The 18,453-nt window shown below is 41.8% G+C and overlaps 1 protein-coding gene and 1 pseudogene across 1 annotated transcript in view; both read right to left on the bottom strand.

Annotated features, from left to right (window-relative positions):
* The window catches only part of PCNX2 (pecanex 2), a 309,377-nt gene extending 293,458 nt beyond the window's left edge, over positions 1-15,919 (bottom strand). The window contains exon 1 of the mRNA XM_024927813.4: positions 14,863-15,919. Within this exon, the coding sequence (XP_024783581.4) occupies positions 14,863-15,015 (153 nt within the window). The 5' untranslated portion in view covers positions 15,016-15,919. The remainder of the gene's footprint in view (positions 1-14,862) is intronic.
* On the bottom strand, positions 14-9,064 carry LOC129394437 (small ribosomal subunit protein eS7-like; annotated as a pseudogene).
* Positions 15,920-18,453: the final 2,534 nt, after the last annotated feature.

Raw genomic sequence — 18,453 nt, 5'->3', positions numbered from 1 at the left:
CATGCCCGGCTAATTTTTGTTTTTTTAGTAAAGACGAGGTTTTGCCATGTTAGCCAGACTGGTCTCGAACTCCTGACCTCAGGTGATCCACCCGCCTAGGCCTCCCAAAGTGTTGGGATTACAGGCATGAGCCACCGTGCCTGGTCCTCTTCTACTGATTCTTATTTATTCCTAGAGCCATGTAAAAATGGTAAGTCTTATGAGGATGAGGCCAGGTCTGTCTTATTCTCCATTACACCCTCAGCACCCAGCTTGGTATCCAGCAAACAGCTGGTCAAAAATATTGGTCAATAAGTAAACATTTATGATAGTAACTTTATATTACATCTTTTTTTCTCAATTTAGCAAATTGTACAACCTTTGGAAGTTATTTAGCCTTTGTAAATCTGTTTCTTCTGTGAAATGAGAAAAATAATTCTTAATAATATTTTTACAAAGATTAAGGACAATAAGTATAAAATAATTAATACACTGGCACATAAAAAGCACTTAAATGTTCACATCTGTCATGATCATCACCATCATGATCATCATCATTATCTATTCATCATTCATCAACACTACGGAATAATAAATTCAGATATGCTGTTGTAAGAAGGAGCCAAGTGCAACAGAGCAACACAGCAAGTGTTTTATTGCCTGTGTACACAGTCAGAGGGGTTGATATATAGTAAGAAAAAGTATTTCTGAAACAAGCCAGGCAACTGTTTTCTGAGTGAAATATTTGTGTCAGGGATTACTCAGGGACATTTCTTATATTCAGGAATTTTTCTTCTTCCCTGATTATTAAGTATCTAATTGTAGTCTTGAAAACAGAAATAACAAAAGACAAGTCTAGCCTAGAAAGAGGTGTCTATTGATAGGGAACTATATCCCAATGGGCTATTAGTTATCTGGCATTTCTTCTGAGATGGTAAAGATCTGGGGAAAGAACTGAAACACACAGTAAATCCAATCTAAATGTTTATATCAGAGACTAAGAGATAAGAATAAGAAATGCGTAAGGTCCTTCACAATCCAAAGCTTCTATATTTCCCTCCTATACTTAATATCAGTCAGTAACAAGAAATGAGGTAAAATTTATTTTTGCCTGATTCAATGGTCTATAATTTTTTAAAGTCCAAGTTTCCCATGATAGAAAAAAATTAACTTATTATATAAGTACCACAAGGAAATCACAATTGCTACATAAATAATAAAGGTTATCTTGAAAGCAATGGCAAATTGAACTTCAAGGCAAGCCAATTCCAAGAGTAATGTCTCTGTTTTTCAGCTCCATTTTTAAAGATCTGGATTCTGGCCACAACCTTGCGGTGAGTCTACTGAAATGGGTCTGACCACAGTCTGTAATATGCACTACCAAAACTGTGCCTTCCCTTATGGAGTTAGATTCCATTAATGCAGAGTGATTAGATTATCCGCTATGTATAAAGCACCATTGCAAGGACCAATGGGGATTCAAATCACAGCCCTACTCTCAAGGACCTTCTGATCTTGAGGGAGGAATAAACCCCCTTGACTCCAAACCTCTCTCCAGATAGTGTGCCCTTTTTCTGCTCCCTGCTTGAAAGAACTGTCTTCACCTCCCATTGCCTCTTAAACCCACAGCAGTCTGGCTTCTGCTCCCCAATACACCACTGAAAGTTTCTTGTCAATGTCTCTAAAAACAAAAAATAACCACAATTTCCTGTTTTCTCAGCAGCGAGCAACACAGTTGCTCACAATGGAAATGCTCTCCTTGCTCTTCCCTTGTCTCCCGACGCCTCCTCTTTGCCCTGCCTCTGAGTGTAGCGCTCCTGGGGCCTCACTGTTAGCACTCTTTTCCCGCTCTACACATTCTATTTAGGAAGTGTTACCCAGTCCCTTGGCGGTAAATATCATCTCTATGTTGATGATTTTCAAATCTGTATCCCTAGCTTAGATTGTTCCTTTAAACTCCCCACACCTATATCCAACTATCTACTCAACATCTCCACTTTGATATCTAAAAGGAAACTCCAAACTACTATGTGTAAAACTAGGTGTTCGGCTTCCCTACCAACTATCCTCTTTCATCGTTCATCTCAGTCAGTGGCACCTCATACACCTCTGGTTCAAACCAGATAATCAGGCATCTCCCTTGATTCCTCCCCCATCCTTAGGCCTCTACCCTAAAAATGAACTGATCATTAAATCCTATCAAAATCTATCCATGATTCTCCATCTTTACTGCCACCACCATCTCTTGACTGGGTGACTGAAATAGACACCGAACCTCTCATTTCTATTTTTGTCCTTTCTTTGATCTACTTTCCATCCAGCAGTCAGAGAAACCTTTTGATAAAGTAATTCAGCATATCTTTTTATATGTTTTGTGAACTCTGTTAATGTTTTATACCTCATGTTGGTATAAATTATTAAATCAGCAAGGACGGAGGAAAAGCTAAAATTATATAGCTACAAGTGAACCTAACTATATATCAAATGATAGCATAACCACAAAGATGAACCAAAAAATAATTGGAAAATAATTCATCTAAGTAACTTTTGAGCATGTTACTCTGGCAGTACATTACTGGTGATGCGTATTCTAAAAATAATAATAATAATAATAACTTCTAAACAGTCTTGAACTTTTCCTTAAAGATTTGTCTATGGTGGTGTTATGGGAGTAGTAATTTGTGTGTATATTTTAGGACTGAGCAAATGATATTGTTGTGAGCTAGAGTTCTCACTGTGGGAGAAGGGAGATACAAATATGAAATAATGGAAGGAGAGGAAGAGTCCTCTGATATGGATTGGATTGAAGGTCTCAGAATAAACTTTAATTGATTATTCAATCATTCAATCTATAGATTGATCAATCTTTTAGCTGTGTCTACTGAAAGGGGCTAGAGGCAAAGACAACTAGTAGCAACAAATGCAACTACTGCAGCTCTAGATTTTGGTTTCCAAATGTAATTCCCCACCAAAAGGATCATGGCTCCTTGGTGAAATGGCTGATTCTTCCAGGGCTGGGGCAAGGAAAGTACGAGCTAAGCCAGGAATATCTTGTTGGGTAGAAAGCAATAACGTGCTCACAAACTGATGAGGATATATCCAAGAAAACTCATGGATATATCCACGAAAAGGTCTCACTTGCCAAATTTTTGATCATTTGAACATCAAAAAGAATGATGATAGGAATAGATTATACTCCCATTGAATTAAAAAATGAATTTGTGGGACCACACTAAAAAGTGCAACAAAACTATGAGGACGGGGGAAAAAAACTCTTCTTTACAGAAGAGTACCAATTAATAAAGGTAGGAAGAAAATTAGAAAATTACCATTTTGCAACCACCATTGTAATAATTATTTTAGTCCAGAATCATCAATTTATACTATAACTATTGGGTGAAAGACTTTTGGAAATACAATATAAACAGTTTCCAGGTTTCACTCCACAGATTACTCACTAAACACAATGGGGAAAATTGGTAATTTTACAATAGGGACATCTGGCTGACACTACCTTAACCAATGATGTGGGTTGGGGAGAGGTGGGAGAATTCTGTCCCTCTGATATGATGGATGACAAGGACACAACACTGACACAGAGGCTTAGATAACTCATTTTAGAATAAGAACAATCAAGATAGGTGGCAACTAAAAGCCATGTTTGATCCTTGTTTGAATCTTGGATACAGAAAAACAAAACCAAAAACCCCAGCTCTCTAAGACATTACCAACTGGCATAACGGAAATTTGGATAGGAATGATATATTAGACAATACCATCATATGAATAACTTTTCTGGGTGTGATAATTACATGGGAGAATGTTCTTTTCCTTAAGAGACACCTGTTGAAGTTTTCAGGGGTCATGTGTCTTGATATCTCCCATATATTCTTAAAGGGTACAGCAAAACTAGTCAGACTCTCACATACCTTACAGCTTTAATACATGCTGTTCCCCTTGCTTAAAATGCTGTTCCTCCTCTATTCATCTTTGCTTGGCTAACTCCTACTCATTCATCAGACTTCAGATTAGAAGTTACTTCCTCCTCTGGGAAGCCTTCCCTAAGTACTAATGCCAAGATTCCATCTCCCATCTTTACTGTACAGCACCTGCACTTCCCCTATGGTAACAATGATCACTGTGTTATTCATGCCTGTTTATCTGTTAACTGCATGGGAGAAGACATCAATCCATCTTGTTCTCCTGCTGCCTCCACAATATCCAGCAGAACATCTGGCACTCAGTCTGTTGTCATAGACATAAGTGCTCTCCAACAAACATGTCCAGTTAGTCTCTCAGGCACAGGGTAGAATTGCACTCTCCTTCCCCTTTGAAGTGAGGTGTGCTCATGCAACATTCCCTGACAAAGCAGTCTGAAGGCAAGAGGTATTTGCCATTTCCAAGCAGGAGCCTCCAGAGCCACAGCATGACACCCACTCAGTGTCCCTCAACCATAGTGACTGGTATGATCATCCAGGGTCATGGCGGGGATGATAGCAAGTAATGCTCCCAGTCAACCCAAAATGAAGACTCAAACAGTCCATGTTCCTAACTACCTATAATGAGCAGGACCCCCTGCTAACCATACCCCTGACATCCCAATGGACCATGTTGGACATGTAGTATAAATAAAAAATAGGGCCGGGTGCAGTGGTTCACGCCTGTAATCCCAACACTTCGGGAGGCCAAAGTGAGAGGATTGCTTGAGGCCAGGAGTTTGACACCAGCCTGGGTAGCAGAGCAAGACCCCGTCTCTACAAAAAATAAGAAATTAGCCAGATGTGGTGGTGCATGCCTGAAGTCCCAGCTACTCAGGAGGCTGAGGTGGGAGGATCATATGAGCCCAAGTGTTTGAGGTTGCAGTGAGTTACAATTACGCCACTGTTCTCCAGCCTGAGTGACAATGAGCCCTATCTCTAAAAAGAAATAATAATAAAATTAAAAATTAAAAATAAACTTAGTGGCCAGGCTCAGTGGCTCACACCTGTTATCCCAGCACTTTGGGAGGCTGAGGTGGGCAGATCACAAGGTCAGGAGTTCGAGACCAGCCTGGCCAATATGGTGAAACCCTGTCTCTACTAAAAATACAAAAAATTAGCCGGGCGTGGTGGTGCATGCCCGTAATCCCAGCTACTCTGGAGGCTGAGGTAGGAGAATTGCTTGAACCTGCCAGGCAGAGGTTGCAGCGACCTGAGATCGTGCCACTGCACTCCAGCCTGGGCAACAGAGAGAGACTCCATCTCAAACAAACAAACAAACAAACAAAAAACTTGGTAAAGCCAAACACATGTTTAGGTTGGTTATTACTTCAGCATAAACTAGCACATCTTGACTGATCCATATACAACTAATGGCATTAGGTTAAAAATCATCTGAAAACCTAAATATTCTTCAATAGTGACTAGTTAAATAAGTTGCCCTTTATAGAAATAGTGGAATACCATGCAGACATGAATAATGAGGAGGCTCTTTGTGTCATGATCTCCAAGATGTTCCATCAAGAGGGACAACAGGGCTATGTATGCATAAATGATTACACATTTGTATAACATTTTTAATGAAAGTGTTGACCAAGGAACCAAGGTAGGATGGATAAGAGATTCCAATGCAAATTTCTGGGACAAAAAAACATTTCTAGATAGATTATGAGGATGAGTTACATGATCCTAAATTCCTTACTCAAAATGATGTCATAGAATTTAGAAAAAAGGGTATATGAAGATTTTTGGAAAGGCCTGCTGGTGTGCAGCTAGTCCTGTGTCCCATCCTCTTCCTCAGTCAGAAGAGAAGCGCTTCAGTGGGACCACTTAGAAACTTATAAGTCCCCTACCATTTGGGTGGGGGTAGAAGGCACCTAATATGAGTCCCCTACCATTTGGGTGGGGGTAGAAGGCACCTAATATGAGTCCCCTACCATTTGGGTTGGGGTAGAAGGCACAGTGGACTGCTGTCTGATTCCCTCCTAGAAAAGGTGAAAGATCAGAGACTGGCTGGCTAGCTGCTCTGATGGAGGTATGAGCTTGGCCTGCCCTCCTAGAGTGTGGTGGGGAAAAGAATATGTGGACGTTGACATGGACTATGTACGCGAGAATCTGTATAGATCTGCTTTAGATCATGTCTGAATGGGCTACGGAGCAGAGGAGACTGGCACAGAAGAAAGCTGGAGGTGGACAGAGTATGCAACCAGACAGGGCAAAGACACAGCAGCCCTCATCAAGACAAGTGCCAGAGAGACAAGGCTGGCAAGGAGAACAGAGTCTCTGAGGGTGTGGAAAGGCAGCTCTCCAGAGAACCAACTAGGAACACGTGCCATGCTCTGAAAGCCCAAGGCCCCCTTACCACCGTGACAGTCAACAAAGAATCTTCCTGCTCTCCAAAGCCAAGGACATCAGAAACATCAGTCAACGCATGAGGGAGGAAGAGAGCAAGAAAGACTGTGCCATCCTCATGTCCCTTCCTACCTGGAAATGACTGGATGATGGTAGCTTTAATTATGCCATGGAACTGCACATTCTGCGATCTAAATCAAGTCTGTATTTTGTTGCTAAAAGCCATCATAAAATTTGTATAAGCTGTGATCTGAAGTCATGGGCGTTACCCATATTTTTATCTGGGATATGGGAAGAAAACTCCTGTCCAAGGCAAATTGAAAGGAACAGTGGAAGACAAATAAAGTTGCTTTATGATTACACTCAGGACCCCTTACATTCAAACTTCCACTCACATGTGTATAAAATACCACTGCAAGAAAACACAAGAGGCTGTGTATAGTGGTTCCATCTCAAGTGGGAAACTAGAAATAAGTGTGAGAGGGAAGTTATATTTTTATTATATGTCCTTTTGTACATTTTTAGTGTTTGTATGTCTTCATGCCAATGTGCAAGGAATATATACCCATTGGTATGGTTTGGCTGTGTCCCCACCCAAATCTCATCTTAAACTGCAGCTCCCATAATTCCCACAGGTCATGGCAGGGACCCAATGGGAGGTAATTGAGCCATGAGGCAGGTCTTTCCTATTCTGTTCTCATGATAGTATATAAGTCTCATGAGATCTGGTGGTTTTATAAAGGGGAGCTCTCCTGCACAAGCTCTCTTGTCTACCACCATGTAAGACGTGACTTTGCTCCTCATTTGCCTTGTGCCATGACTGTGAGGCCTCCCTAGCCATGTGAAACTGTGAGACCATTAAACCTCTTTCCTTTATAAACTACCCAGTCTTGGGTATTTCTTCACAGCAGTATGAAAATGGACTAATATGCCCACATTGTAAAATGACCTGTTAGAAGTGATATGGCTGAGCAGGTAAGAACTCCAATGCTTGGGCTTTAATCCTAGTCAGGCCATGACTAGCCATGTATTCATAAGCATGTTAACCTACCTCTGTTTGCTAGTTTCATTGACTGTAAAATGGGAATAATGATGGTGCCTCACTGGGGCACTATGAAGGTGAGATGATTTCTTTCTTGCAAAGCTCTTACAAAAAAAAGTGTCTGCCTCATATGTGCTCAGAAGCGTTGGCTGTGATTCTTACCTATTCCAATAATAGTAACATAATACAATTGTAAATGCTAAAGGAAGAAAATGCACCAGACAAAAAATGTGGAAAAATCTGAATACCATTAAAAGTGAGTCCATTTTCTTCTTGCAGAGGACATAGGAAGGAGATTTAGAGAAGACGATATAGCAATAAGATATTTAATGTTTAAAATTTACCATTTAGGAGACCAAATGATTAAAGCCAGAAAATAACAATCACCTAGTAAGTATTAGCTTCTACACAAAAGAAGTAACACCAAGTGAATTAGATTGTTCAATTAAAACAAAAATAATAGGCTATTAAAGTATTAGACATTACCCTTGGGAAAAATACCATGTATCTGAGGAGTGAACCATTCAAAATACAACCAACACTAATGGGGGGAAATCTCAAGAAGCCCTGAGAAAGCTGGGAGTGGGGCAGGAGACATAAGTTTAACTACTAGAAAATTTGTCATGAACTTGTAATACCAGAATGGAAAGAAAAAGCAAACACAGAAACACAACCTGAGGACATAAATCCTGCCCGCAGACATGCATGTATCTAATGGCAGAAGACGAGGATAAATGGGAGGAGCTGTGCAGAAAGAGAGTAACTGACTCAAGAAAAGAATTATCAATTTGAAAAGACTGCTGCCCCAGCAACAAATGAAGGTACTCCAGGAAAGCAGAGCCCTCCACACAGGCAAACCCTCTGCACATGCCGTCCACAGAGCCATCCGGAGAAGCAAAAATTGAGAGACAACTGCATGGGATGGCATTCAGCCCAAATCTGGAGGGACTGAGTCTGTAGTTCTTTTGGAGGCCCAGGACCCAGGAAAGATGCCCTTTTTTTTTTTTTTTTTTTTTTTTTACTGTGAATATATATTTTTTATTTAGTCATTTTTGTTTACAATTGAAACTCTGGGAATTCAAAATTAACATCCTTGCCCATGAGCTTCTTATAGACACCAGAAAAAGTTTCAACCTTGTGTTCCACATTGTTCTGCTGTGCTTTGTCCAAATGAACCTTCATGAGCCGGCTGCCATCTAGTTTCACGCGGATTCTCTTGCCCACAATTTTGCTTGGGAAGACCAAGTCCTCAAGGATGGCATCGTGCACAGCTGTCAGAGTATGGCTCCTGGGATGCTTTTGCTTATATTTTGTACAGCTTTTCCGAGTTGGCTTAGGCAGGATTCTCCTCTAAGCGATAAAGACAACATGTTTCCCACTGAACTTTTTCTCCAATTCACGTACTAGCCGGACTTGGATTTTCTGGAAAGATTTCAGTTGAGGAACAGGAACAAAGATTATGATAGCTTTCTGACCACCACCAACCTCAATTTCCTTGGCTGCCATAATATTCAGCTCCCTGAGCTGAGCCTTGAGGTCCGAGTTCATCTCCAGCTCCAAAAGAGCCTGGGAGATGGCCGGACTCGAACTCGTCCGGCTTCTCGCCATTAGGCTTCACGATCTTGGCGCTCGAACTGAACATGGCCTTCTCCAGGGAGAACTTGCCGAGCGCCGGCTTAGGAAGAGCAGAAGGATGCCTTTTAAGCAACTCCATGCTGCAGGCTCTTCGCCTGAAATACAACTCTGCTTCGGGCAGGTGAGGGCAGGAGGCAGGAAGCCAGACATTCAGGTAAATTATGGAGATAGTGCAAAGGATCAGGCATCTCAATGCAAGAATAAATAAGGCCCCCAGAAGAGGAAGGACCAAATATCAAGGTTCTGGGAGTCAAAGGAAAGAAAGCATGGACTATGTGATCCATTAACAGAGAAAGCCTTTCTTTTGAGGAAATTGGATATAAATGCTAGGACTGACTAGAACAGAGGTAACCTTTTGAGAATGGCAACATGCCAAGCAGTTCAAGAGAATAACAACAATCGTGTGGAATGGGCCAAGCCTGCTATGCGAGGCTGTGCAGGTTGCATGCTGCACAAAGGTCTCCTGCTGACAGGATTAAATGGGCCAGGAAAGGCTGCCTCTTTGGAGAGGCTATCTTTCCATAATTTACACAAAGTCATCTTATATGTTAAAAGTAGGAGAGGAAGTCTAGGTGAAGCCTGGGGGGCGGGGGGAAAGAAATAAAGGAGGAAGGAAGGGTGGTCAAAGAAATGCAAAACCTTAAATTCTACTCTCAAACCTCAATATCCAATTGGATCTTCATTTCTTAGGCCTCAGGAAGGGGGTTGGGGTGTTAGGGGGTTAGGGGTGTGAAGGAGTAGAATAATCCAAGATGCCTAGAGCATGGGGCCCACAACCAGAGCTCCATGGCAACTTTCTTTAAAATGTATATTTAAATTTCTATCAAACTGTAATTTATTATGCAAGGTGAAATATTTAGGAAGAAACAGACTGATGTGTGCAGTTTACTTTGAAATGCATCAAGAAAATAAAGTAGAATAAGGGATCGCTAGAAGGATGGACAAATGGATAGAAAGGTGATAAAGCAAGTAGAGTAAAATGTTCATGGGGTAAAATCAAAGTGCTATGTATATAGCTGCACACAGTAAAATTATTTCAGCTTTGTTGTATGTTTTAAACTTTTTATAGTAAAATCTTGGGAAAACATTGATTGAAAAAAGAGGAATCAAGATCTAAGAAAAAATAATGACATACCAGAATGGGAAACGGCTGCAGACTGTCATAGAAATGTCACCAATTAGCTGTAATAACAATTAGAATGTGTTGGGTGCTTACTATTTGCCTAGTGCTATGCTAGTGCTTGACAGATAATCCTATTAATTATAATTATAGCAATTAGAAATGATGTAGGTCTTATCAAAGAAGGTCTCTAAGATTAAATTTTAAAAAGCAGAACTGGAAACAGAACAAGTCTGGCTAAAGTTAAAGGAAAGGAAACAGAAAGCTCCAGCCATAGAACGAAAGACAGGCTTTCTGTCCACAAGCGGGGAAAGGGCTGCCCATCCAAACATATATGCCAGGCCTGGAAAATCAAGTCTAATGTTGCCCTGCATGGGGTCTTGAAGGATGTGAAAGTTCCAACCCATTCTTCCCACCACTCAACTCTTCCTCTCCAGTGGAGTTGACCACAATGCCACTGGCATAATCATAATTCCACTGCAGGTGGCTCCACGGTTTCACAGCCTTCAAAGTGCTCTTATATGTACTATGTCAGGCAGCATAATGTCCTGGAAGGGCCAAAGACTCGGATGCTACAGGACCTCAGCTAAATGCTGGATTTTACCACTGACTATAGATGACTGTGGGCAAATAGCTGACTCTCCCCGGACCTCAGTTGCTAAACCTATAAAATGAAAGTGTTATCCCCATTTTACAGATGATTAAACTGAGGTCTGGAGAAGTAAGGTGACTTGCATAAGGCCACACAATTGATAAGAGGAAGAACGAGCCGGGCATGGTGGCTCACGCCTGTAATCCCAGCACTTTGAGAGGCCAAGGCGGGCGGATCACCTGATGTCGGGAGTTCAAGACCAGCCTGACCAACATGGAGAAACCCCATCTCTACTAAAAATACAAAATTAGCCAGGGTGGTGGTGCATGCCTGTACTCCCAGCTACTCGGGAGGCTGAGGCAGGAGAATCGCTTGAACCCGGGAGGTGGAGGTTGCGGTGAGCCGAGATTGCGCCATTGCACTCCAGCCTGGGCAACAACAGCGAAACTCTGTCTCAAAAAAAAAAAAAAAAAAAAAGAGGAAGAATGGGAACTGTGTCTTTTGACATGAGGCTAGTGCTCTCAGGACTTACACAGGCCAGAATCATGCCCATATGCCCCTGCTGTAAAGAACACTCTGCTCTGAATCTCCATTAATTATCATCTCAAAAGAATAAAGACAAAACACATGTAATAAGCGACAATTTAAATATCTCTCAAGACTAACCATCTTTCAGTTTGTCCAAAAGAAAAGGAGGTTGGGAACTGTGTATTTGACATGAGGCTAGTGCTCTCAGAACTTACACAAGGCCAGAATCATGCCCATATGCCCCTGCTGTAAAGAAAACTGCTCTGAATACTCTTTCCAAGTTATCCAAATTGACTTACTGTTTTCAGTTGTACATTTCCAAACATTTCTCACAAATATATACATAGTTTATAAATGCTAATTAATCACTATTTTCCACATTATCACCCAGATCTAAGTACATTCTAGGGATTATAAATAAATTTGCCTCAATAATTAATAAAAAAAATTTAAAATACTCAAAGTATCTGTTATATTAAAAAGTGGATCCTTTCAATAGTGAAACCTTTCTTTCTTTCTTTCTTTTTTTTTTTTTTTTTTGAGATGGAGTCTTGCTCTGTCACCCAGCCTGGAGTGCAGTGGCCTGATCTTGGCTCACTGCAACCTCTGCCTCCAGGATTTAAGCGATTCTCCTGTCTCAGCCTTCATGAGTCACTGGGATTGCAGGCATGCACCACCACGCCCAGCTAATTTTTTGTCTTTTTAGTAAAGACAGGGTTTCACTATGTTAGCCAAGCTGGTCTTGTGCTCCTAATCTCAAGGGACCCACCTAACTTGGCCTCCCAAAGTGCTGGGATTACAGGCATGAGCCACCACACCCAACCAAAACTTTCTTAAACATGTTTAAACTAAAATTGTAAACAAAAAGAAAACAGAAAAGTTCACAGAACTTTGACTAAGCCCCTGCTGTCAGTAAGCAGTCAGGTATCTTCTTGGAACAAATGACTGCAAATGAACAAATTGAAAAAGACATTAACAATCACAGGCAACACTGAAGTGCAGAGGAATATATTTAAGCACGAAGATCTGAAGAACAAAGCCTCCATTTGGGGAAGAGGGCCTTTTATTTCAAGGGCACTTTCAGAAACCAGAAGACCAAAGCAAGAAAAAAATAACCTGTCATGTTTTTAATAACGCAGGCTATATATTAAAAAGTAGCATAACAGTAACTGTACCCACATACAATTATTCTATAATAGTTAAAGGCATGCTGGCATAGAGATATAAAAATTTGGGCATATCTTTTTTTTTTAAAGTCTGATATAAAAGCAAAATTATTTAAGGTCTCAGACTTTACTTTCTAAAATTTTGAGATTTAGCTGAAAATTACATTTAAATATCATCAAAAAGCAAATTAACGGAGGACAATTTCCTACTCACAAACACAAGATCTAAATCAAGCTACTCAATAAAGCATAGTTAGGTAGAAATTAAGGGTTCTGACCATACGTAGACATCAAATCTTAAGTAGAGTTTTATAAAAATGAGCCCATATGCATAGGAAAAAACATCTGCAGGAACACAACATTAAATGCGAATGTGGTGGTTTCTGAGGAGTGGGATTATAGGTGGAAAATATATTGCTTTTATTCCTAGGAAATATTCAAAAAGTATAGTGAGGTAGACTATTTAATGCTAGTTGGAAAAGAAAGAGACACACAAGTTAATTATATATGAGATCAGTGTTACCAAATGCAGAGCACTCTGCTATGTACAAGGAAAATCCAAGATGAATAAACAACATAAAAATCCATGCCCTCAAAAAAGCTTATGATCTAGACATAGAAGTGAAATACATGTTCCAACAACTAAGTACCAGACAGAATTCGAAAAGTACTATTAATGCTAATAGTCTAACTACAGAATGCTGTAAAACTAATAGTAAATACAGAATGGTATAAGGGCAAGGGAGAAGAGAAATTAATTCTAGCTAAATCAGAAAACATAAGGATGGAGAGATTTTAGAAGATGGGGAAGGATAAAAAAGGGCTATCTCTTACTGAGCACTCTCTGTGTGACAGGTACTAAGAAGTACTTTCATCTATTAATTCACTCAGTTCTCATATTCACCCTATAAGGGAGGTACTATAATTATCCCTGCTTTACAAACAAGGAAGGTGAAGCTTGCTCAAGCTCATATTAGGTCTAGTAAGCAGCAGAACCAGGATTTCGCCCTGGTGAGGGCTGTGTTCCTCATGACTTTGCTATGCTGTCCCTCTAGGAAAAGAGAAAACACTGGGGCCCATAGGCTAAGGAAAAATGGGTTAAGAAAAATGGTGCAGAGAATCAGAAAGAAGAAATAAACTTGCATTTATTGCAGGGTTTCCAAGCAGTTTCTGTATTTAATGCTTTTTATATACAATTTTGGTTAATTTTTCTGTGAAGTGGTGATGATGATGATCACATCCATTTTAATGATATGAATGCTAAGTTTTAGAAAAGTTCAGTATCAGACCAAACAGCTAATAAGTAGCAGAACAGAATTGTAAACCCAAGGCCTGAGTTCAATCTCAGGTCAAGACAGACCTGTGGCTTTATATGTACTATCTCATTTAATCCCTAAAACAATCTGTAAATCTGGTACTATTACTTTTTCTCATTTTACAGATAAGAAAATGAAAAATGAGATATGGTAAATAACCTCCCCAAGGTCACAGAGCTAGTAACCAGTAGACCCAAAATTTAACCTAGGCATCATGACTTCACACCCAGAGTTCTGACCCTTTGGATACACTGCCGGAAAAAGAGTAAAGAGAAACCCAATCACAAATGTCAAACTCGGAATCCATCAGTCATGCGAACTCATTGACGATTTTTGCTGTAAAAAAAATGATCAAATAATGTGTTAGGAATAAAGTCCTCCAACCGACATACCAAAATTAGATTCTTGGCACGTAAAGTTTAATAAGACATGGAACACCTTACCTGTACAGCTTTTCAAAGCAGGTAAACCATTGTTTTAATTACGTATAATTTACCTAAGAAGGCCATCTATGTAGTTCCTCAGCAAGCACTCACTTACCATAACCCCACTAAAATGTCAAGCCCCATCTAAATGTTGTAATACTTTGTTTAGCATAAAGTACATTAGATTTATCCATTATTATATCTTCCTACAGATTTCTATACATAGTGGTGTAGAAATTACAATGTGAGTAATTGATAACTGAACTGCCTTCTCAAAGCAAAACAAGAAAGAAGGTGAGGGGGGAAAAAGGGGCCAATAACTGAAATGAGTCTGCTTTTTACATTTGGTTTTGCCTCTTGGCTACAATCTACAGCATTTCACACCAAACATTATCCCAAGCTACCCAGCTCTAAGGCCTAGAGTTACCCACCTACAAAACAGGCTGCAAGCTCCCTGCCACAAGCAGAGTGACTCATCCTAACATCCGGCATCAATTCTTAATGAGTCCCCGAGCCCCCGCAGTCCTGTCTACTTCTTTTCTTTTCCAGTGAATCCTCACAGTCCCCTTTCCCTGCATGTTCTCTGTCCCAAATTTCTGAAGCCCTTCCCTTTCCGTCTCTTAAGAATCTCTACGAACCCGAAAGCCCGTGAGGCTGATGGCACGTCTGTGGTTCCTTTCTCCTTCCCTCCATACCCACAGCTCCCCGGGACCGGACCCTCCCCACTCACCAGGTGCAGGGCCAGGGGCAGCAGCAGGAGGAACAGCCACAGGTAGAGGTGGCAGCTGTTGGTGAACTTGCTCTGCTCCGGGTCGTGGTACCAGCCCCCGGTGAGCGCGGCCCACACGCCCTGCCGGAGCAGCTGCAGCACCTGGGACACCATGCCGGCTGCGCCCCGGGGCTGGTGAGCGCCCCGTTGCACCCTGCGCGCCCCGGCCGGATCTCCAGGCTCCCTCAGGTCTAACACCCGGGCCCGCGGGCCGCGCCCCCGCCGTCGCCGCCGCCGTCGCCCCCGCCGCCTCCTTCCACCCCACGTTTGAAGCTGGAGCTGCTCTTCCGCCCGGACCCGCGAACCGCGGCGCCGGAGCCGGCTGCTGCCGCCGGGCAGGTGAGCGCCATGTCCGAGGGAGGAAGGAATTTCCCATCGTGCTCAGAGGCGGCTGCTCAGAGGTTGCTTCCGAGGCTCCTCCCAGCGCCCGCCCAGTCCCTCCTTAGCCTTCGCTGGGGGCCAGAAGGATTTCTGTGAGTGCCTCCAGCCTTTTCTTTCTCTCTTTCTCTTTTTCTCTCTTTCTTTCTCTCTTTTTCCTTCCTCCTCCCTCCCTCTCTCTCTCTTTCTTCCTTCCTGCCTTCCTTCCTTTCTCTCTCTCTGTTTCTTTCTTTCTCGCTCTTTTTTTCTTTCTTTCTTTCTTTCTTTTTTTTTTTTTTGGCCTCTCCCCTCTTCCCTTCCCCTTCTCTCTGATCCTCCTATTAGGGCACGTGCAAGGGTGTTCTCATGCAGAAGGCACAGACCAGGACACGTTCCTTGTCCTTGTCCTTTTTTGCACCCAAGTATTTACCTCATACAAGGTCCTGTCACACAGCACTCAAAGTAATTTCTCCTCCTGAGCACTTCCTGCACGACTTCATTCTTCTTAATTAAGGGCTGACCCCAGACGTTCTATTAATCTAAGCTCTACCTGGTCCTCTGCCACTGATCTTCTGTCCTCCCTGACTGTTTCTCCTCCACTCCCTGTTGTCCAACTTGGTGGAGAAAGAAGATAACCGCCTTCCTGATAAAATTTTAGGAGCTTCAGTTAGCCTTAGTTTTTTATTTCTTTCCTAGAACATAATCCCAGGTATTTAACTGGCTATATAGAACATTAGTCTAAATCTCTCTATGCTGTTTAGACAGGAAGACCCACTGGACAAAAAATTAATAATCTTTAAGCTATTATATATTTTATCATTTACAGTGGATACAGTTCAGATTCTCTTTTGAGAGTGGGTTTGGAAAGGGAAGAGATAAAAAGGAGCTTGTCTTCCTTTGGGATGAGGAGCAGAAGCCCTGTGTGAGCTAGAGCCTTAGGGAGAGACAAAGATTAGAGGGCTCCATGATTCCCAACACGCCTTCCCTGCATCATCCTTACCTGGTCTGTCCCAACACATCACACTCCTCTGACTTGTGTGCCTGCCTGTGTCCTGGCCATGTTCTGGTCTGCAGCAGCACTTACTTGTGGCTGCCCTAGTCAGGCCCAGTAAAGGCACACCAGCCTTCCCAGGCTGAAACGAAGATAAGGACAGGCCCATCATGAGGAGAGGGCCCAGGACATGAAAGACCACTGAGTTACAGCAAAAGCCTCACTATGGTGTGTCTGCCATCAGCTATAACCACTCTTCCTTCTACTTTACATTCATCAGTAGGAATGAATCATCAAAATGGAATATGGCTGCTTTCTGTACTGGAAGAGTAATTTTCTTAAAGACACAGCTTGTAAACAAATGGGCTTTTTTGTATATCTGCTCAAAATGCTTGTAACCTACCAGGTGCTGTATAAATGTTTAATGGGTTAATCAACCAATCAACTCCACACTAAAGGAGCGCCGTCATGTGCATGGGTACAGGAGGAAAGATCATGCAACAGTCTGTTCCCACATGGAGGTTGTGTCCTTGTTCACTTGTCCTGATTCATCAGATATTTACTCAACACCTTCTGGGTGTCAAGCATTTTGCAGAAGACTAAGAAAGCAAATGTAAGTCAAATATAGTCCCTACCATGAAGGAGTTAATAAACCACAAGAGGAGGCAGGAAAATCAAAGACTTGCAATAAAATGTGCTGCCTGTTATCATACTGTAGAAATGGACACATATCCAGATATATGGAAGCACTGGGGCACTGTAGAGTTCAGAAGACATGTGCAAGTCTGTGAGGGAGGGGCGGTGTCAATAAGCACCAGGGAACTGGATCTTAAAGCTAAATATTAGCTCTCAAGGCATGTAAGTGTGAATAGTTCTCCAGGCACATGTATGTGTGGAAAGAGGAGCATGGCAATTTGGGGAAAATGTCAGGATAGTCTAACATGTCTGGAAGGTAGGCTGGGAATGGGAGAAATGGAACAGTAGGAAACTTAATGAGATAAGCAAAGGTCAGTCTCCTGGGCCATACAAAGTTCTTCAGATCTTATCCTAGGCAATGGACAAGAACTGGAAGGCTGAAGCATGCATGTGACATGATCGATAGTACAGGGGCAAATGCTGAATACCTGAACCAGCAGGAAGGGACAAAATGTTGAGGGATCATATGTGATCTTAAGGCTTAGAGATCAATTCAATGTGGAGATAAAGGGATAAGGAATGTAATGATTTTCCATTTTGGGTTGAGATTACTATACTGTAAAACTAATCCATTTATAAGATATAGGAAGATTAGCAGTGAAAGATGACTACACTGAATTTGAGTTGCTGAGGGACTTTGCAAGCCATCAGGGAGAGAATGTTTCTGAAGCTTAGGAGAGGTTTCTGAAATAGGATTTATACTTGAGAGAGATCAGCAGATAGTCCCATAAAATGGGATGATAATGTCCCAGAAAAGAATGAAGCCAAGAGGGCTGTGAATTACAAGGATTAAACACACAAGCAGGACAAAAGAGGGAGGAAAGGAGGAAAATAAGGTGAATCTGATATTAGCAAATAAATGGGGAAAGAACAATTCAAGAAGGACGTGATTAATAGTGTCAAGTGCCATAGAAGAGGCCAAGTACAAAGGTTGTTATTAGGACACAGCCATTAGGAGTGACCTAATGTGACATAGCCTCAGCCATTTTGAGGATTAAAGATGATAAAGTGGGCAGGTGCCTAACTGTGTTGTATTACAAAAGATTGAATGTGTAGTGAATGCAAAAGTAGAGGGAGGCAAAGTCAGCTGCTCCTTAGAGGAGCCTGGCCATGGAGGTGAGCGTGATCTAAATGCAGGTGCAATGGTCAAGAAAGTGTTTGTTTTGACTGATTGGCTTTTAATATTAAAACCTAAGTATGCTGGCCAGTCATGGTGGTTCACGCCTGTAATCCCAGCACTCTGGGAGGCCGAGGCGGGTGGATCACCTGAGGTCAGGAGTTCGAGACCAGCCTGGCCAACATGATGAAACCCCATCTCTACTAAAAATACAAAAATGAGCCGGGTGTGGTGGTGTGCACCTGTAGTCCCAGCTACTAGGGAGGCTGAGAATCGCTTGAACCTGGGAGGCAGAGGTTGCAGTGAGCCAGGATCATGCCACTGCACTCCAGCCTGGGTGACAGAGCGAGACTGCATCTCCAAAACAAACAAACAAACAAACAAACAAAAA

The sequence above is a fragment of the Pan paniscus genome, chromosome 1 (assembly GCF_029289425.2).
Source record: "Pan paniscus chromosome 1, NHGRI_mPanPan1-v2.0_pri, whole genome shotgun sequence".
Taxonomy (NCBI): domain Eukaryota; kingdom Metazoa; phylum Chordata; class Mammalia; order Primates; family Hominidae; genus Pan; species Pan paniscus.
This window is presented reverse-complemented; position numbering and strand designations above follow the sequence as displayed.